Below are 22,077 nucleotides of genomic sequence, written 5' to 3'. Positions count from 1 at the left end.
TCACTGTTATCAGACTACAAGAGGAAACTGACAAAAGTCATGTGCGCAAAAACACAAACAGGAAGAACATGCAAACTCAAAGCCCCAACCAGGAGTGTTGCGCTGTGTTCACAGAATTTCAGTACTTAGTTACTCGCTTTTTAATGGCTTGGGGACGTGGCCCCGCCCCCCGGGTCCGTTCGGCCAATAGGAGCGCTCCCCGGATTATCCAGCAGGTATAAAGCGGGCGGATGCTGAGGCTGCGCGAGGAGCGCACCTCAGCGAGAAGAGCTGCGAGCAGCCGCGGAGATCAACAAGTGCTCGGCGGACAGAAGTGATGGAGCGCCCCAAACAGCCGCAACTCGCCTCCGGCGACAAGAAGGACGCCGGCGACGCCTCCTCCGTGCTCAACGGACACTTTGACGGGATGGTGAAGCGGCCGTCCGGCGGGGGCAGCGGCGGCGGCTCCGGCCGCCCCGCGGCTCCTCAGGTCCCGGGGCCGGCAGCGGCGGCGGAGCCCGGGTCGCACCGGGCCACCGCCGCCGTGATGGAGAGCTGGAAGGAGGAGCGGACCCGCAGCGTGGAGGACAACGAGATGAGCCTGCCGTCCCTGGCCGCTGCCTACACCACCATCCTGCGGGGGCTCGGCGAGGACCCGCAGCGGCAGGGGCTCCTGAAGACCCCCTGGAGGGCCGCCACCGCCATGCAGTTCTTCACCAAGGGCTACCAGGAGAAGATCATCGGTGAGTGTAAATCCACAAAGCCGCTCACAGCGGGACGCTGCGTGGATTTTCTCCCGCAGTCAACAGGTGGTCTGAAAGAGAAAACTACTCCTCAAACTCACTCCGCCGGCTCTTTCAGCTCCGACAAGTCACTTATTACACTTTTCACACACACAAATACAAATATTTAACGGATGACGTGATAAAAGTGCATTTCATAAACTTTTTTCTTTTCTATTTTGTTGCCACTTTTCACTTGAATTCCAGTGGGGAACTTGTACTTTTTAATACACTGCTTTTATTTTACTTGCATTACAATGTGACAGAATAATTGAGTCGTTGATCAACCAGTTCTTGTGAATTAGCTTCACCAGATGTTATTTTTAATATTACAAGCGCTGTTCTTCACTATCACTACACACCTCACACACACCTCTATCTCTTGACGTCCTTTGTGAATTGCAGTTTCAGGTTGGGCTGCTGTAATTGATAGTAATAAAAACGTGCTTGACAAGATGTGCAGGTCGAACCATTGAAACCAGACTGCAGTAGTCTTTCCTTGCCTGAGATCTATATGATTGAACGAATGAAGGTACATAAAGCTTTGAGCTGACAGGATTTTGCTTGATGATTTTTCTCAAATGTCAGAATCATACGTGTTAATTGTTTACACGGAATAAATAATTATTTTCTTAGCTCTTATAATCTTGTAATCTAAACTTGTTTTTTTTTTTAACAATCCTGTAGTTACATGTTTGTTGGTTTTTAGGTATTTGCACTATAAGGGCAATCAGTATAAGTAATCTACAATATACCAAATAAACCTCCAGATGTTCATAAAATTCACACCTATGTTTTGATCCAAATAGAAAAAAAACAGCTGTCATATAAAATAAATACAAAGCAGAGGTTATGAACATCAAAATCTTATTTCTGCTCGTTCATTTAAGCAAGTCCAGCTTTTGAAACTTTATTATGGCATTTCTTTACTTGTCATCTTTATTTGTTGTACTTTATTAGCTCTATAAATGCATGTTTCGGCAGACTGTGTTTCAGTGGTCCTCCTCCTCCCCGGTGTGTTTCTGGTTGTACCATACAGGACAAACCTGCAGCAACAGGGTTTGCGCAAATTCTCGCTCCTTCTGGTTGCAACACTCCGCCTCACGCTGGAGGCAGAACCGGGAGATCGACTTCGTCATTTACACTGAGGTGAAAGCAGGTCCACATGTTCAGCTTTCTCCACGCCTGCCGGAGTTGCTGGACTCGGGGATCTGCCCCCTTTCCAGATCTCCATCTGGAGGTAGTTTGGCTGTTTTGAGGGCCCTGGTGAAACCCTGACACCAAACAAGAGGAATGCAGGGCAGAAAAACGTGAGGGCTGCGACGAGAAGAGATGATTCATGTTTTTTTTTTTCAGCCTCTCTGTGAACATTGGTACAGCACGGCGACATCTGCCAGCAGCTCTTCTCAGCTCTGGATGGTGGATGTTCCAGATAATGACAGTTTATGCGAGTGCTGCCGTTCAGGCGGCGGCGGCGGTGGTGCTCCATCTTTCTGCTGATTGGCTGCTGGCCGGAGCCTCCCCTTCAATGGGGAAGAACAGAGGAGAAGACAAAAAACACATGTTGACTGAAAGCTGAAGCAGAGCTTCACTGCATGTTTGTGGAGCGTTAACAGTGTTGTGGAGCGTCACCGTGTTTGATCGACCTGCTCACATGCTGGCATGCGTGCAGGCCGGGGGCTTGGGTTTCATCACGACCTGAGCTCGCAATCCTCTTGCTTTTGTACACATGACCAACAACTCTGTATTGAAGAAAAGTTCTGGAGAGATTAAAGCGGCTTCATAATCTGTATTGTTACAAAATATGCTGAGTAGCTGGTGTGCACACAGCTTTCCCCAATTTATACCATTCAGGCCAAAAAAAAAATAATGTTTTAAATTCTGTAATCATGATAACAGCGTTAACATCATTAAAAATCAATATATTAATGAAAACAAAGGTAATGTGTTATTACTTTAGGCAGGCCCATAAAATATTGTGGCGTCTTGTAAGTATGGTCTCCATGATTTTTGATTTATTTTTGTTATTTTTGATATATACATATATATATATATATATATATATATATATATATATATATATATATATATATTTATTTATTTATTTATTTTTTTTTTTTTTGCTTTTCCTTGACCATGCTGGTGGATAAAAATGACCCTGTATATACTATATACTCTTCTAAAAAGACATCTTCGTTGATGTAAATTCTTTACTCTTTTTTTTAGTCACGTTTGTGGGTTCCATGCAGTCCTTTTCAACTTATTCTTGCCATTAATTTAAATATGCACGCACACCTCTCACATTGGGTAGAGACAAGAGCTGTTCTGGAGCTAATATTTACCTTCTGATGTATTTCTAACAAACCTGTTTTATTGGAGCAGCTCCAACATGATCTGCCACCAGAGAAGACAGCCGGGGCTTCTCTGACGCTGCGCGTCTTGATCGCCATGGAGTCCAAGACGCGGTTACGTAGAAGATAATGTCTTTTTAGAGGAGTAAAATGCATCCCAGAAGAATGTACAGGGTCATTTTCCTCCACCAACATGGTCAAGGAAAACGCTGTTTCCAGGTGTCTCTGACTGTATGGTGTATGAGGAGACCACTGGCAACTGAGGGTCTACTTGAGACAGTCTCTGTAGTGTTTCTTGGTGTCCCTCTGTCTCAGTGGACATTTCACCCTCATCAGTGACTTTACACAGGTAGGCATGCCCTACCCTACCCTTTATGGCTTCACTACCATGACTTGAGTGTTGGTGATGCCAGCCTGCACGATGGTCATGAAGCCATTATTGTGTAGTAGATGCCAAGTGAGTGTTGATGGAAGGAGTTCTTGGTGTCTGCAGTGCGTGACTCAGGAATCAGAACCAAACAGGAGAAGCCCTGCAAACGGTGATCTTTGTGCTCTTCCTTGGGTGCTTGGTGTTTTGAATGTTATGTTGTTTGCCTTCGGCAGTCCATCGTTGATGTCTTTGTCAATCCGACTATCTAATGAGATTCTACTCCAGGTGAGTGAACTGCTGAACTGATTTCAGTTCCGTTTTGCCAATGGTGGACATGAATGGAGGTACAGGTTGGTCTAAGACCTTTCTCTTTTTAAAGTGGACTTCTTTCCCAAAGACCTGAGCTCGCAATCCTACAATACAGGGTGGAATACACTGAAACATCCTGAATCAGAAATAAGGAAGACATCATCTGCAAAGAGGAGGTTCAGAGTAAGTTCCATCTTGATTTTCCTGAGGGCCTGTAGATGTTTTGAGGTGAACCAGTAACCGTCAAGATGGTACCTGATGCAAACGCCGCCTTCATCGCCAAAGTTTTCTGTGGCTGAAGAGGATTTTGAAGGGCGTTCACCAGAACACAACCTGGTTTTGACTCGCTGATGGTGAATGGCTCCATTCAGTTTAAATCCAATCACACCTGACCGTGCTGGTTTTCATGCAGCCTGAGGATCACATAAAAAAGTTTCTTTTCCAGGCTTGAGTGTGAAAAGATATCAGCTCTTTATCGATATGTTTTGGAAATGATCCGTTATCAATATGTTATTTCGATATAACTCATGCTAAAAGAAAAAAAAATACAGAAAGTTGCACACTGTCCTTCTTTCTGGGGAAAAAAAAAACTTCATTATTGATGAACTTTTTGGGACAGCTGAGTTCTCCCACGATCTGTCATTTTTTTTTGCTCAAAATATTGACTTTGAGCAGTTGGAAGAAGGTTCTTATGTTCCTGAAGTTCCATCACTGGGAGGTGGCCTTCCCTGAAGAGCAGTACCAACCTCTTGAGTGGTATTCTTGCAAGGATTTTTCTTGCAATGGAAAGCAGAGTGATCACCTGGTAGTTGGAGCAGTCTGACGTTTCCCTTTAGTTTAGGGTGATGATAACTGTATTGAAGAGATTTTGTGGATGTGATTGACTTTGGTGCTTTTTCAGTAATGTTTCATGTGGAAAATAAGTCGCACATACTTGTGCAACCTGGTGTCTTTAGCTGCTTATGCATAAAGATCTGTCAAAGGTTAATGAATGTAGTAATGAAAAATATACGAATCCTTTCTTTGTGTTTTTTCTCTAGGAATTATATTCCCTGATCTTGTGTATTAATGCTTTCTTCAACTTAGTCATTGCTATTGGAGACTGTGGAGGGATGAAGCCTTTGTGATAAAAACCTTTCAGTGAATCTTCAATAACAATCAAAGGTACATTATACATTTTCAATTTTAAACACTAGTTCACTACTCAGTATTCAAAAGTGATATTCAGTGTGTTCAATTCGAGGCACAATGTTTCAGTGACTGACAGCCGATTGCCAGCTGTTTGTGTGGTTGCTTCACAATATAAAACCCTCCGACCGTAATATAGCATTGGGCGTCAGGGAGTCGTCAGACTGAGCAAACGTCTTTTTAAATGAGCAGTTTTCTTGAGACTGAGCAGATATGAAAGAACCGCAAAGATTTAATATGATAGGTTGTGAGTCTGGGAAGGAGGGAGCTGCTTATAAATCAAACACACTGAGTGCATGTCAGTTTAAAGGCAGGAAGTACAGTAGTGACTCATAAACACACGCCGGGAGTCATGTCTGCATTTGTGTGTACATCGCTGCACAAATGCTTAAAGGGGCTGTATCATGCAAAATTCACTTTTTGTTTGTTTTAACCTTGTTATACAGTTATGTACTCACCAAAAACACCCCCAAAGGGTTTTTTTTCCTTCGTGCCTGCGTGTTTGAGCTTTGCTCGTTGTTGTGCTGCTCAGAGAGGCAGCCCCTTCCGCACCAGTGAAAACGCTCTGTTTCCCATGTTCACGTCACATGGAGAAGATGGCTCCCCTGAGCCCCCCCCCCCTCCCGCAGGCTCTCGGCAATCAGCGTTGCCGCTTTTTGTAACTCCGATTACAGAGATAAACTTTAACCATCGTCTGAAAGCAACAATCAAGCAAGAGCAAGAGTCTGAAGGGTCTGCGCTTGGTGAGTTTCTCACAGGAAAAGACGTTTTTGCGTGTCTTTGCGTGTAAAGAAGCTAGAGCTGAAGACCTAAAGCTTGGCAGCATATTTGTTTTGAAGCGCTGATTGGTTGAAGTACGCTGTCAGTCAAAGTCCACAGGGGGAGAGGCGGGATTTTCAGTGAAACAGAGCGTTTTCTCTTCCGGGTTTCAGAATTAGCCCCAGAAAATCTTTCATTTCACACAAAAGGACTTTAACTTAGCACCAAAAATAAACTATTACCATGTTAATGTCATTTCGATGGTTTGGACTAGCTAAAAAAGCATGGTACAGCCCCTTTAAGCCAGGTAACAATTCGTAAAATTAATACCATCAATGACTTTGTCCACACACACTCGTATGCTTGTAGTTTATGAAGCACACAAACCAGGTTACTCTCATAACACTTTATTTAACAACAAATTTAGTCCCCATGCCACAATGTGGTGCATTTTTATTTATTTGTTATATCTCATCTCACATGGTTTTATTCCCTCTGCCATTAAATAAAATGGCTTAGACTGTTATGACTCCCAAGCAATGTGTGATTTTTAACCTGTTTTTCATATCCTCTCTGTTTATAAAGAGGTTGTGTCCCTGAATAATATATATATGCACACACACACACACACACACACACACACACACACATACGTATATATATATATATATATATATATATATATATATATATATATATATATATATATATATATATATATATATATATATAGGAAAAACATACATGTTGAAAGTTGCAAATTGTCACAATTAGAGCCCACAGTTTATGGACAATTCAGTATATTTTGCACAAATTATCATAGTTTCAAAAAAATGGAAATTGTTAACTAGGATGCAAGCCTGAACAGGTTAGAAGATGGATGCGTTGATGGATAACGAAACACTCAACTTTGCATTAGCACAAAGGGAAGTTTTGGAGCTTCCCAGAAAATATGTCTCTCATGTCATGTTGTAGCTCGTCCCAGCTCAACTTCAAATTGGGCTGTATGTGGCTTTGACAGTCAGACCTGGTTTAGTTACTTACGTGATTGTTCCTGTCCAACATGTCAAAAGACACCCCTGTAAATCACTCAGACACAGACAAACACACACAGACGCAGTGCTGATGGTCCCGCTATCGCTCCCTGATAACCACCACACCTCGCTGTCACACACTGCAGGTCCGGGTCAGGCCTCTCCAGCTGCACTGTATTTAGACAAGCTTCATCATGTTCTCTTCAGTGTGTGTGTGTGTGTGTGTGTGTGTGTGTGTGTTCTCGTATTTCTATCCTTGTTGGGGCCAAATGTCCCCACAAGGATAGCAAAACGTGGAACGACGTGCCTTGTGGGGACCTTTTTCCGGTCCTAAGTAGGAGAAACAGTGTTTTCTTGACCATGTTGTTGTTACTGAAAAAAGTAAAAGTGCAAAAACATTTCTTTAGGGTTAGGCTTTGTTGTGGTGTGGGTTAGGGTTAGGGTAAGGGTCAGGGTTAGGGGCTAGACATGAATGGGAGTCAATGGACGGTCCCCACAAGGATAGAAATACGAGACTGTGTGTGTGTGTGTGTGTGTGTGTGTGTGTGTGTGTGTGTGTGTGTGTGTGTGTGTGTGTGTTTATCTGTGTCTAATGCTACTTTCTCTGTAAGAGTCTGTTATAAGAATTGATCTTGAATTCAGTGTAATTGAATGTCCTGAAATGATTGTTCTGTCACTAATTACAACATTTACAAAACTCATCATGCATCAAGCTGTCACTTCGGTTCTCGTCACAAAACCGCGATGAAATTCACACTGGGTTAAACGTATTAAAGAGTCTCTGTGTGAGACAGAATTAAAGCATCTTAAACACATTTTACAATTCAAAATGATTAAAAATTTAATTCCATTAAATTCAATACTTTTTTTGGTGTCTTTTTCAAAATTAAGGCTGACCCCAAAAATATTTTTAATTCTGAATATCAGTTTCTTTTAGCTCTGACCAAAAAAAAAAAAAAAAAAAAAAAAGAAATGTTGTTAAATTTACGATAAAATTATAACCAATTAGGTTCCAAGAATATATTTTTAGAGGCATAACTATGGTTTTGATTTTGCCCCCTTTGTGTAGTGTTTTAAAATAAGTCTTTATTCAAAGACTCAAATTTGTAATTGTATTCAAAATTGTAAATAGAAATGTAAAATCAACCAGTGTCATTTTTTTAACTTCTGATTTCCTGATCACCTTTTCATCGATAAACACTGTCAAAACAGATTGGAAAAAATGTTCACATCTTTAATTCCATAATGATGATGTTTAATGTTTTTTGACTACCACGCTGGGATTTTAAAATCTAATTTTCTTTTCAGAATTCTGGTCCCCTTATAATACAAATGCCGCTGATTGTGAGTTACAGCTGCGATTTCACGGCTTTCAGTGAACTCCTTTCATTTCTAAGTGAAATGTGTGGAGTTGCCAAAGTTCAGATTTTAGAGCATCGTCCTCCAACTCACTGATGCAACTTCAGATTAATGGTTAACTCAGTCATCTGGCTCATATGTTACTGAAATAACTCCACTTTTTTCTCCACACTAATCGACTCTTGCACAATACTGTTATTAACCTGTGTTTTTTTCTTTCTTTTTTGATTAGTTTTAGTGTGTAGAAATCATAAAGTAAGCTTCACATGCCTGTTCATAGTGTCTTGGAATCATCCAGTTTTTACTTTATTCATATTTTAAAGTTTGGTGGACACATATTCTTTGGAATATGTAGGTTTACTGGAAACATGAGACACCTCTGCAAATCTCTCAATGAGGTAAATAAATTATTGCCGTTTTTAAGAAGATGTCAAGATTTAAAAAAATGAATATGTGATATTCTTTATCTTAAAACAGATATTTCTACAATTAAATGTATCAAAAATAATGATGACCAACTGAATTAAATGCATAAACTATATTAAAAAGTCATGTATTTGTATGATAAGTGCAGAGGTTCGCTTATTATTTATAATAAAGTCCTTTACCGGAGTTCGTTTTCAGAAATTGTTTTTATTTCCAGTGTGTCCTGAAAAGAGTCTGGAATTTGGAGAAAAAAATGATGAAATCCTGCTTTCAACTACAGATTACTGCTTGGCATGTGACATACGCATTGTTTCAGTGTGAGTTTAAATCCTGATGTTTGAGATTTTGACATTTTTAGCTTTTAGAATCAATTTATTAGATGTATTTTGTTGTGTGTGATAAAATGCAAACATCCAAGTAATTCTTCAACTTTTTCCTCACATTTCTACATCACGGAAGAGGAGAAAAAGCAGTTTTATCAGTATGTTGATCTAAGTTCTTACTTTGCTCCTGATTGAGAAACTTCCAAACTGGATTACAGCTTTATTACAGTCTGATCCTTGAGGCAAACCTCATCCACAATCCAGTGTCCTGGTGCAGCTGAAAATGTGCACAATTCCAGGCGTAATAAATTCAGTAAACTGTATTTAGATAAATGAAGAAGTGAGAAAAGTTCTACTAAGAGAAGGTCGCTTCGCTAGGTGAGCCATTAAAAAAAGAAAAAGTTTTTTTTTATCTCATAACTGTTGAAGGGATTGTCGTAATGTTTTTTTCTGCGGATGTGCCACCATCAGGAGAAAGTATTTACTTAACCAAGTTACTGTGGACTAAGTCCAGGGGCCTACAGTTCACAGATCAATAATCTTAACTACTTTAGTGATTTGATTTTCTTTCAACACCACTAATGAAACCTCCAAACGTCTGCTGTAGGAGAAAAAAACTAGTAACAATTCTTCATTTTTTCCTGCCCACTGCCTGCTTTTTCAAACTTGTTTTAGGAACAAAAGAAAAACAAATATACAAAAGAAACAGAAAAAGAGCCCTTAAATAAACCCATGACCCACCTGCTTCAAAACATGGTGGCGGCACCATCATGCTGTCAGGCTGTCACTGATCCCGGAGATGCTAAATGTTTTTAAGAAACAAAACATAAACATGAAGATTACCAAAAATTTGGGAAAGCAATGTGTGTGCCGGATTGAGAAAACCCAACTTGAGATAAAGCGCATGAATAAACAACTGTTTTTTGATGCGATACGCATGTAGTATGATACAAGTACTTTCATCTGAAATGCTCAGAATGGACACTGTAGTGATGAAACATCTTTGTATCTGTTTTATACTTAAATTCAATGTGTTTTAATCTTCTGTCTCAAAATGGTCAGTGGGGCTAACAGTTCTATCGGTAGTTGTTTTTATTTGAACGTGATCACATCCATGAATGGAACCTAATTGGAGATTCGGTGCGTGGTGCTCACAGAGCTTGTGAGGCGTCAGGTGGCGGCGAGTGTTGAGCTGCTCGGTGGTCGTGAACAGCAGCTATCGGGTCAATCTAGGTGGAACATTTATCACAGCCAATGGACCTGAAATGAATGCTGATGGAGCTCCGTCTGAACATGAGGAGGGTAAAATCTTCATAAAGGAAAACCTGAACACCATGTTTAAAAACCACACACACGCACACTCGAAAAAATGTGAAAGAAAACAATAGAAAATAAAACCTGAATGTGTTTATGGGATAAAATTTTCATGATTGATTTGGTTTAACAAACCACACGTTTATAAAAGTAAAGGTAACAGGAAGATAATGTCTTCTGAAGATGTATTAAAACGGAGACTACCTGTCATCCGGTTTCCACTAAAGTTATAAAATCGAGTGAAGCAACAGGTCAGTGTGTGGTGTTGTTTCGGTGACCTCGCCCCTCCTCGCTCCTCCTCGTGATTCCTCTGCCTCCTGCAGATAGCCTGTCAGGAAATTAAAAACCTGCAGCGGTGAGAGTGCGAGGCGTCTACGTCGTGACAAACAGATAAAGCCGTTTATTGAACACCGGGCGACCAAAAAATGCAATAAAGCCACAGCAGGAAGGAGGAAGCCGGCCTATAATTAGACAGCGGTGTTTGCTGTGTAGGAACAGTGAAGTCCACGATTAAAAAGAGCAGGTCGAGGTGAGCCGGGGGTCCGACTGTTTGGTTTCCATCCGTCTGTCCTCCACCTCACAGGAAGAGCCAAATATGGACGGGTTAAACAAGGCGCATGAATGAGACGCTCCGATCCAGCCACTCATTCATTCATCGTCTCACTCTCAGGGTGACTGATCGCTGGTGACAACGGGCGGCCGCTCTGTTATAATTCACCTCTGTTAAACACACTTGGCTTTCGACCGCAGTTCGAATAAATCAGCTTTGAGGACAAAGTGTTTCCCTTTTACCTTTTGAATTAGTGCAGGGTTTACACTGAGATGCTCTGACTTCCGCTGAGAAGCTGAGTGTTTCAGTGGACTCAGCGAACTTTGGGTTACAAGCTTGCTTCCCTAACTGCTCTTTACACATTAAAAATATTTTCTGTATAAATACAAACTATTTTAATTTGCTTAATAACATTGCTAAAACATCAAGTTCTTGGCCTTTTACCCCCAAAATGAACTTTCTCCTTCTTTATTCTTAATCTGCGACTTCTCGTCATATTTCCCACCTCCATTGCTCTTGTCATGCTCACCACGACCACCAGAGGGCCCCGTAAACCTTTCTGTTCATGTCTCTCGTCCGCAGACGTGCTGAACGACGCCATATTCGACGAGGACCACGACGAGATGGTGATCGTCAAAGACATCGACATGTTTTCCATGTGTGAACATCACCTGGTTCCCATCTTCGGCAGGGTGAGACGACCACAGACGCACATCGGCACACACTCCCGGTGCTCTCACCAGGAAGTAGGGAGTAGCAGCTTCAGAATGAAAGCTTGTTTCAACAAAAGAACAGATCTAATGCAGACCTGTTGTACTCAACTGTTTCAGCTTTTAACTGTTTAACTCCGTGTGCCACAAATCATGTTCAGGTATGCTCTGTTTTTCTACTCAAAAGTGTTTTGGATGAATTTTATGATTTCAATCATCAGAAAAGCTCATAGAGACCTCTAAGAAACAGTTTGGTTTTTTTTTTTATGGTATTTTGCCATTAATATTTTATTCCTCTATCAGCACTCAATTGATGAATTTATCTTGAAAACTGTGTGAGAAGTAATCAATAATGTAGGTAACTTTTTTAAACAAGAAATGGTGAATTCTATTTTATTTAAGTGAGTTTTATTCCACTTTACAAGATATTTGATTCTATGTAATAGTAAATTGTAAGCATCCCTAAGTAAATGGACTAAATATATATAGCACTTTTCCTCTGCATTAACAGACCCCAAAGCGCTTTACACTGCATTATCACGTCTACCCATTCACACACACATTCACAGACCAGAGGAAGCGGCTGCCATGCAAGGTGCTCAGCCCGTCCACTGGGGGCAATTTAGGGTTCAGTGTCTTGCCCAAGGACCCTTCGACATGCAAACAGGGGGGAGACAGGAATCGAACTAACAACCTCCCAATTGTGAGACGACTGCTCTCCCCACTGAACCGCAGCCGCTGTCTCATAAAGGCTTAAAGGACTCACAAACTGGTAATTTTCTGAGTTCGCTGTCAGCTGGACAAAACAGAAAACTCAATCTTAAACTGGTGTTTTATCTTTTCAAATGAAAGCTGCTTTTTATTTTCAGGTGAGTTTCTGTTTGGTGCCCAGAAATGGTCAAAGACGTGCGAGCAGATGTGTATCTGAAAATCCACTCTGACGTCTGTGCTGCCGGTCAGAGCAACAGGCTGCTTCAGAAACAATCAGATTAGCTGTGATCTGTTTTTTTTTTTTTTTTTTTTTTTTTTTTTGGCTGTTGTTTCCAGGCTCCTCTTTGCTCCTTTGACATCATTACTGTCTGCTTCGGGGTCCGCAGCCTCCTCCCTCTCCCCTCGCTTTCCTCCGTCTTCGCCTGCAGGTGCTCGTCGTTTAAGACAATAGAGGCTGGCAGCTGATCCTTTTCCACCGGTGTAAATGGGCTCTGATGACAGCAGTGACTCACCACGCCTCCCTAAACCTCCCCCTCCCTCATCGTCCTCACTGTTTCCTCTCTTCCAGCCTCTGTGGACAGCTGTCTTTCTGCTGCACGTCTCCGTCCTCCTCATTTGTTGCAGGTAGCTGCAGCTGGCTGATCCGCTCTTTAAATGTCTTCTGCACAACGACACTTCATTGCACGTTGTCATTTGAAGACATTTAAAGTGGAAAAAAGATCTGTCACTTGGTTTGGGGCACAATTACTTCATTCCTGTGTTGTTTGTCTGATGGATCGAGCCTCTACAGTGTTTTTATACTGAAACTGGATGAAAGCTTTAAATGAAAAAGCAGTTCCAGCTGATAAGATTCCGGGCTGATAGGACCATATTTGGTCATTTCATCATGTCTTCGTGTTTCTTTCTAACGAAAGTAGCTGTGAGACACATTGAAATCTCTGGTGTGCTTCAATGTGTGTGTGATTCAATCCTTTGTCAATTTAATTTCTTTTGTTCTTTCAGTTTCTGCATGAAACAACACTAATTACAACATAATCACAAGATCTCAGATTATTTATGGTTTTCTAACCAACAAATTATTAATATGTTTTTTTGAGAAGTTTGATGAGATAGGATAAAATATTGCATAAGTAAATATTAATATGTACAAGGCTTAACAATGAATGGATATAATACAATATGCGCTAATAGGCTTTGCAGTAAAAACACTTTTTGCAAGGAATATTACAGGAAACAAACTGACGTAGTTGAAAAAAAGTGTGAAATTTTCAAGTTTTCTGCATTACTTGGTCATTAAGTGTTATTTAATTTCTCTTAAATGCCAAAAAATACAATGTGCCTTCTGAACAATCAAAACATTTAATTTTTTTTTTATTGAACACAGCCATTATATGACATGGAGAAATATCATCAAATTATTGAAGCTTATTTCCACATTTCACTTTATCAGTGTATTTTAATGACAATTTTATATTTTAAGTTACAGACAGTTTATGTCAGAAAAAAACAGTACATAAATGAGACAGTAAGCATCGTCTCCAAATGTGATTTAAATGTGATAAACACTGGGGTGTTTTTAACACCGGCTGCCGTACCCCTGTTGATTGCTTTATTTACTTCCCTCATTGACCCGCTCAGCCTGCTCCTCTGAATATGAACAGATAAGTGAGGAAGAATCTGTCACAGTGACCCTGACTGATGTTTGTATATCAGGCTGCTGCAGCCCACAAAACTGGAGAAAAAGAGCAAAAGAGATCTTTGCACGCTGCTTACTGCTGCCCTTTCTCCCACCTCTCCAGCATATTGCATTTGACATTTGAATGGAGCGTGTGTGTGTGTGTGTGTGTGTGTGTGTGTGTGTGTGTGTGTGTGTGTGTTTGCGTTAGAGCCTCCAGCAGTGATTCTTCAGCTCTCCCTCTTCTGCTCTCATCTTCATCATTTTACACCGTATCTTCATCGTACAACGTAATAATATTTAGATTTCGGCAACCTCTTTTTAAATCGTTTTGATTGAAGGCTTTAAACTAGTTGCAGAGAACAATAATCTACAGATTACAGTGAAGGGCATCAACTTCAGATCAATATCATAGACCAACTGTTTATTATTTTTATTTTAGTAAATGTTTGTAGTAGCTTTTTTTTTCCCCCAAAGAGGAAAGCTTAATGCTTGACTACATATCCAACCACTCACTCTCACACTGCATTCACTATTATGGACCCTGACCTGAAATTGAATAACCTCATTAAGATTATAATAAAATCAGCTTACTTCTGTCTCAAAAATATTTCAAGAACTAGAATTTGGCACTCAGAGAGCGCCGCGCCGCATTCCGCACGCCCCCCTGTCGGCGGGCCCGCCCAACTATGTGAAAGACTGCCCTGTCTCTCAATGATAAAGAATCCTTTAAAAAAAATTCCTGGATCCAGACAGTGATCCGGATCATCACCAAAATTTAATGGATTCTAAGTTAGCCCAAGACCCACCTTTCCACAAAGTTTCATTGCAATCCGTCCATTACTTTTTCCGTAATGTTGCTAACAGACCAACCAACCAACCAACCAACCAACAAACCAACAAACCGACGTGATTACATAACCTCCTGGTGGAGGTAATTAAAGGATTTCAGACGGAACAAGATTCAGACAAACATTATTGTTGCATTATTGTTCAGCAGGCAAGGTTTTTGCACTGGTGTGTTCACAAGTCTGACCGTCTGTCAGACAGCTGCAGCTTTTCCAGAGTCTTCAGCACAAAGCGAGTGGAGCACGCCACACCGGAGCTTCCACCTCTGCACTGACAGCATGTGTGTCTAATTCTGACTTGTCTATAAAGCTTTGAATGGTCTCGTTCCCAAATACATCTCAGACTTACTAGTAGAATATGAAATCTCCAGACCCCTGAGGTCCCTGGGAAGAGTTTGACTGGGTGTTCCCAGAATCAAAGGTTCCTGGTTTCAGATTCATTTCAGACTGCTTTCACGCTAGTTTCAGGGCAGTATCATCGTTTCTGGGTCTTTAGGCGTCATTTATGCAACGCTCTGAAGGTTCAAAGAGTCAATGTACTGCAGGTTTGTATTTCTATCCCTGAAAAGAAAAGTAATCACAGTTCATGTAAATATTGGATCTCAACCGTGGTCCATTCCAGATAGACAGTAAACTCAGTACAAGTCAAACAGCTGCAAGTAACAGATCAGAGTCCACCAGATTATACACATTAAACGGGAAGGTGTGTGTTGTTTTTCTGGGGTCATGGCAAACTGAATGTCTTTTTTATTAAAAGTAAAGTTTTCCAAGAGCTCAGTTCAGTTGAATTTGGTCTTTTCCACTGTGGTCAGATGTGATGTTAACAGCTGTAAACACAAGACTGCAACTGGACTCACATAGAAAACTTTGTGTCTGAGAGCATTAACCTTAAACCTTCCACTTTGTGCAGGTTCACATCGGGTACCTTCCCAACAAGAGAGTTCTGGGTCTCAGCAAGCTGGCCAGGTGAGTGACTTCACTTGTGTGTGTGTGTGTGTGTGTGTGTGTGTGTGTGTGTGTGTGTGTGTGTGTGTTTAAGCTGATTAATAAAACTTGTGTGTACAAGTGTAGGATCTGATCCCAATGACCCCAATACCCTCGGGCTTATCGTACTAACACTCTCCCGGTACCGGTCAGTCGTACACACTCTCACTGTGATGACAACAACTCCATCATTCATATTTTTGACAAAAAAAAAAATCCTGCATTTGCCTTCTTGAACCGATCTCTAGTAACTTCTGCAGCTCTGTGGATTGGAAAGAAATACGGTGGACGGTGCTCACTAAGAGCTTTCTTTTCAGGTGCAATGTTCTGCTGTTGTGAGTAAAATGATGCGCATAATACTTCGGACCATAGACATCATACATATATGTTTGTATATATCTATGCCTCAGACTGCTCTGTTTCGTCTACACTCCCGTGCCAGGGGTACGGCAGGCACACAGGGACAAAAAGCTCGCTGCGCTTCTCCTGAAGCTCTCTGGCGCCCCCCAGGGGAGGCGCGCCTCACACTTTGAAAACCGCTGGTTTAAGTGATAAAAAGTAGATACTGTACGAGCACTTTTATTTTTCAGAGCTTTAAACACCATTATATTTTGTGAAAGTTACAAGGTTTCAGACATTCTGTTGCACTGCTTCTCTTCATTTTCAGTTGAAATTAAAGCAGGCTATGGAACATTGTCCACGCATCCCTCTATTTTGTTCTTCCTGTAGGTAGGCGCGGGAAAAAAATATATTTAAAAATGTGAGGACCAAGCAACAACCCAAGGTTCTCCCCTGAGAACCAGACAAAAAATATTATGTGCACCCCTGCATATATACTCAATTAGGTACACCTTGCTAGTACTGGTTTGGACCCTCTTTTCCCTTCAGAACTTCCTTAACCCTTAGTGGCATAGATTCAACAAGGTACTGGCAACATTCCTCAGAGAGTTTGGTCCATATTGACATGTTCGCACATCCATGATGCGAATCTCCTGTTCAACATCGCAAAGGTGCTTTATTGGATTGAGATCTGGTGACTGTGGAGGCCTTTTGTGTACAGTGAACTCATTGTCTTGTTCAAGAGACCAGTCTGAGATGATTCTAGCTTTATGACATGGCGCGTTATCCTGCTGGAAGTAGCTTTCAGAAGATGGCTACACTGTGGTCATAAAGGGATGGACATGGTCAGCAACAATATTCAGACAGGCTGTTGCAGTGATGCTCCACTGGTACTAAGGGGCCCGAAGAGTGCCAGGAAAACATCCCCCACACCATTACACCACCACCGCCAGCCTGAACTGTTGATACAAGGCAGGATAGATCCATGCTTTCATGATGTTGACGCCAAATTCTGACCCTACCATCTGAATGTCGCAGCAGAAAACGAGACTCATCAGACCAGGCAACGTTTTTCCAGTCTTCTATTGTCCAATTTCGGTGAGCCTCTGCGAATTGTATCCTCATTTTTCTGTTCTTAGCTGACAGGAGTGGCACCTGGTGTGGTCTTCTACTACTGTAGCCCATCTGCCGCAAGGTCCGACGTGTTATGCGTTCAGATATGCTCTTCTGCAGACCTTGGTTGTAACGAGTGGTTATTTGAATTACTGTTGCCTTTCTATGAGCTTGAACCAGTCTGGCCATTCTCCTCTGACCTCTGACATCAGAAAGGCATATTCGCCCACAGAACAGCCGCGCACCGGATATTTTCTCTTTTTCGGACCATTCTCTGTAAACCCTAGAGATGGTTGTGCATGAAAATCCCAGTAGATCAACAGTTTCTGAAATACTCAGACCAGCCGGTCTACAACAACAACCATGCCACGTTCAAACTCACTTAAATCACCTTTCCTCCCCATTCTATTGCTCGGTTTGAACTGCAGCAGATAGTCTTCACCATGGCTGTGTTCGAAACCGCATACTTACCTACTACTCATACTAACTTATTGAGTATGCAGTGCGTTTACACTGGCAGTATGCGATTTTGAGTATGCGAGAAGTTCCCGGATGCATACTGCATTCGCCAGAAATGTTGAGTAGACATTATGTGTTCACTACTCATACTGAAATTACCCAAGATGCAACGCGACGGACAGCGGTTGCGCCAGACAGAGCTTGCTCCGCCTGGCGGCCGGCGGGTGTGGTGGAGGGGGTGGCTCGGGTAGGGGGGCGGGCCCTGGCCCCGTGATCTGGGTCTGGCCCCGGAGGGTGTGAGAAACTCTGTGCTCGCCGGCGGGCCCGCTGCTGGGGGTGGCGTGCGGCACCGGGGGGCCCAGGGGTCCGCCACCGGACCTCTGGAACCGCCTCAGTGCGACACCCGGGGCGGGCCCGCTCCGTAGGACCGCTGGGTGAGACCGCGCGTCTCGGTCCTGCTGCCGAGCGGGTCGGCGGGGAGCCGGTCGGAGTGGCAGGGGCGGCCAGCGGTGTGATCCGCGGTCGCTTGCCGCCAAAGCCCGACCGGGCCTGGAGGCTGGGCCTCCGGGTCGGGAGACCCGACTGCCACGGCCACGGCGCTGAGCGCCGTGCCGGGCAGAGGGCCCCCGTGGCGGGTCCGGGGTTTGTGTGTGCTCTGCTTCTCTCCTGCTTCTCTGCTTCTCTGACACCTCCATGCTGGAGCCGCTCACCGCGGCTGGCTCACATTTCGCCGAACTCGTCCGAACAAAATCATAAATGGCTGGTATTTGGACAAATAAACGACATAGTCAGCCTCTAAACGACCACTTTGTCGCCTAATTAAAAAAAAAAATCTCGATAAAGTTATACATTTGAAGAGTTTAGAGCTAAAGTGAAATCAGCTTTAGCAGGTCGATTTCGGCTCGGGGAGGAGTGCAATGCATTATGTAGTATGCTGTAGTGTAAACGCTTTGCATACTGTCTGATGGACTGAGTAAGCAGGATGCAGGATGGATAGTATGAGTATGGAAGGATGTAGTAGGCAGTATGCGGTTTTGAACACAGCCTATGTCTACATGCCTAAATGCATTGAGTTGCTGCCATGTGATTGGCTGATTTGAAATTTACGTTAAGGAGCAGTTGGACAGGTGTACCTAATAAAGTGGCCAGTGAATATACGTACATATTTGGCTGTATAAGTCACGTGAAGAGCCAAACAACTAACAAAACAGATTTATAGTCCAGAAAATTTGGGTCGTTCTTTTAACATAATAAAGTTTAAGAAGTAGCAAATGTAAAAAAGTAGATTTTCAAGTATTCTTTAAAACCCAAATATTGAAATAATTTTTTTCAAACTACATTGACAAGAGGGAATGCACCAGAGTGGAACAATTCAGTGTCAGAGTGTTGGAAGCAGCCAGGTTTTCCTTTATGTGAGCACACAATCAGACCTCGTGCCGCACGTCTCTGACATTTCCCGGGAGGTGATCGAGGTCCAGTTTGTCCAAAGTGTTTTCACTCACAGAGACGATCAGCGGGTCAGAGGTTGATCCAGGTCCTTCCTGTGATTCAGAGCCACTGATCGGGTTTCAGGCTCGTCGCAGTGGATTTGTGAGTTTATCAGATCTGACATAAGTGAGCTTCACAAAAATGGTACCAGTTTGTTTCTTTGGTCACTCCATAGTGAGGTTCATAAGAAGAGGAAATAAGCAGGAAATAAGAGATGGCTATTGTACCGGATCGTGCTTGATTGCACAGGTGAATATAAGCCGACATGCTGCAGCAAAGTATACTTTATCGGCTGAATGATAAAATCTTGACTGCAATGAAGGAGGCATTAACGTTTTGTCTTCTTCTCTCCTCAGGATTGTAGAAATCTACAGCCGCCGACTACAAGGTAACAACCAAACTTCTGCAGATCACATTTTGTGAAAACAAGCCTCAATCCAATGTTATGGTTCTTAAAGGGATAGTTCAAGATTTTTGACATGAATCTGTATAGCATCCCCGTCAGCAGTGTTGTGATTCACACAGACTTACCCCTGACAGCGTCCAGTGAGCGGATATCCTGTCCGGTTTTGGTCCAGACGAAAGTAGTCCGACAAGTTTGCTGGGGTCACCAAAATAAAGCGTTTTTCTTCTCAAACCAATATGTGTTTGAAAGAGTGATATATTTGCATCACAAACCATTGTCGGCGAAAAAGTCAGACCTCGTAAACGTTTAGCACTATTTTCTCTCCCTTCATATCACTTCGCGCCGCCTGCAGCTGGAGACAGCGTGGAGTGATATGAAGGGAGAGAAAATAGTGCCAAGCATTTACGAGGTCTGACTTTTTCGCCGACAACGGTTTGTGATGCAAATATATCACTCTTTCGAACACATATTGGTTTGAGAAGAAAAACGCTTTATTTTCGGGACCCCAGCAAACTTGCCGGACTACTTTCCTCTGGACCTAAACCGGACAGGATCTCCGCTCACTCGACGCTGTCAGGGGTAAGTCTGTGTGAATGCACAGCACTGCTGACGGGGATGCCATACAGATTCATGTCAAAAATCCTGAACTATCCCTTTAAATGTTTGTCATGGGAGTTTCTTCCCCAAATACAAACACCAAAAATATATATGCTTTTTCTTTTTTTGCAAATAATCAGCGATAAATTGTTCAGTTAAAACAACTTAACATGAGCAGTAAGACTATCTTTGGTTTGGATTTTTGACAGAAGACATGGGATTTCTTTTTTCATTGTTTTTACCTGAATGTTTTTTTTTTGTTTGTTTGTTTTTTTGCTGAACTTTGACTTGTGTTATACATGTTTTTGTTTGGAAACTGTAACCTTCACTTTAGTAAATGATCTGACGATCTCAGCTCTATCGTTGAAAGCTAGCAGCTTTTTTTTTTAATGTGTGTGTTTTTGTTGTGTGTGTGTCCACAGTTCAGGAGAGGTTGACCAAACAGATTGCTGTGGCGATCACTGAGGCCCTGCAGCCCACTGGGGTCGGAGTAGTCATCGAGGCAACGTACGTCACTGTTTGTTTGTGTGTGTGTGTGTGTGTGTGTGTGTGTGTGTACCTGTTCTTATACCCTCATAGGGACACGCATCTCATCGCAAACCAAACTTGTGAGGACTTCACTCACTGCAGTGACATGGAGTTTTTCCTCAAGTTTGGATTTGCTCCATACAAAGTGTGTATATGCGAGATGCTGCAGTCCTCACTGCCTCTTACTGGTCCGACACGGCAACTCCATTGTCGAATATATGTAGGATTTTGTGCAATTCATCAAAGGTACATATTAGCTAATTGATAAACATAAATAAAAGTTCTCCTCTTTCTCCTCCTTCCTTTTCTCTACAGTCACATGTGCATGGTGATGCGAGGTGTCCAGAAGATGAACAGCAAGACCGTCACCAGCACCATGTTGGGAGTATTCAGGGAAGACCCGAAAACCCGCGACGAGTTCCTGACGCTCATCAGGAGCTGAGGAGGCGGAGCAAATGCCTCCTCTTCCTCTTCCTCCTCCTCCTCCTCCTCCTCCTCTTCCTGTGGCCTGGGATTACCTCCACTTACACGGACCAGCTGCTGTGCTCCCTGTGTGTGTGTGTGTGTGTGTGCGTGTGTGTGTGTGTGTGTGTGTGTTTGTGTGTATGCACGTGTGTATTTTCCGGTTGTTGACAGTCCACAGACTTTAACCCTCTTTGATCCACGTTTCGCCTGTTTGTCAGTTAATTTGGTCAGTTAAACTGGCTTCCACGAAAAACCCACAAAAGCAAAGTTTTCCTATAATTTCCAGTAGCTACACTCACATTTTAAAGCCCCTTTGTTACTGAATTTTAATTTCTATTTAAATAGCACTTTTAAATCATTCTAAATCGAATCAAACGTAGGAAAAAAGGACACAAAACAATATTAATGCCCCAGTCAGACTGTTTTCAAACTAGACATGCTGTGAAGGATCCTCTTTCAATCTTCAGTCTCTGAGCAGATCCGCAGTGTGAAGATGAGTAGAATGTAAAGTCGTGAATAAGATCCGAGAATAAAACCTGAAACAAGGGGAGCCAGTGGAGAGGCAAACATCCAAGTCATGTTATGTTAAATTGTGGGATTTGACTTCATAATGTATCTCAAGCAAACTTGAACGTGTCAAATACACACTTGTTCTCATTTCTTAAAAAATATATAAAGTGTTTGTGTGAAGATGTACAACTTGAAGGGAAAACTGGATCGTGAGTTATGAATACTGAAGTTGAAATAATCAGCAATCAGAAATAATCCCTTGAAAGTTTCACTTTCATTATGAACTTTTCCTCCATCATGACACAGAATGATCCTCATCAAAATAAACATTAACATAATTTTATTGTACGGAGCATTTTTTTAATCATGTAAGAGGGGATAATACCTTTGGGAGACCCCCAGCCGACCACCACAACCCCACAAATTCTGCTATTTGTTATCTAAAAATGGAAAAACAGGAATTTTTTTTTTCCATTTTTAAATCTTTTTTTTTTTTTTTT

The 22,077-nt window shown here is 42.2% G+C and overlaps 1 protein-coding gene across 1 annotated transcript; it reads left to right on the top strand.

Annotated features, from left to right (window-relative positions):
- Nucleotides 1-289: 289 nt before the first annotated feature.
- On the top strand, nucleotides 290-21,984 carry gch1 (GTP cyclohydrolase 1). The gene is made up of 6 exons (XM_030091822.1): nucleotides 290-722; nucleotides 11,327-11,436; nucleotides 15,599-15,654; nucleotides 19,428-19,459; nucleotides 20,497-20,581; nucleotides 20,918-21,984. Exons 1-6 carry the CDS (start codon nucleotides 317-319, stop codon nucleotides 21,042-21,044), a joined length of 816 nt encoding a protein of 271 aa, XP_029947682.1. The 5' UTR covers nucleotides 290-316; the 3' UTR covers nucleotides 21,045-21,984.
- The last annotated feature ends 93 nt before the right edge of the window (nucleotides 21,985-22,077 follow it).

The sequence above is a fragment of the Salarias fasciatus genome, chromosome 1 (genome assembly GCF_902148845.1).
Source record: "Salarias fasciatus chromosome 1, fSalaFa1.1, whole genome shotgun sequence".
NCBI classification, from domain to species: domain Eukaryota; kingdom Metazoa; phylum Chordata; class Actinopteri; order Blenniiformes; family Blenniidae; genus Salarias; species Salarias fasciatus.
Note: the sequence above shows the minus strand (reverse complement) of the source record. Positions and strands in the feature narration are given on the sequence as shown.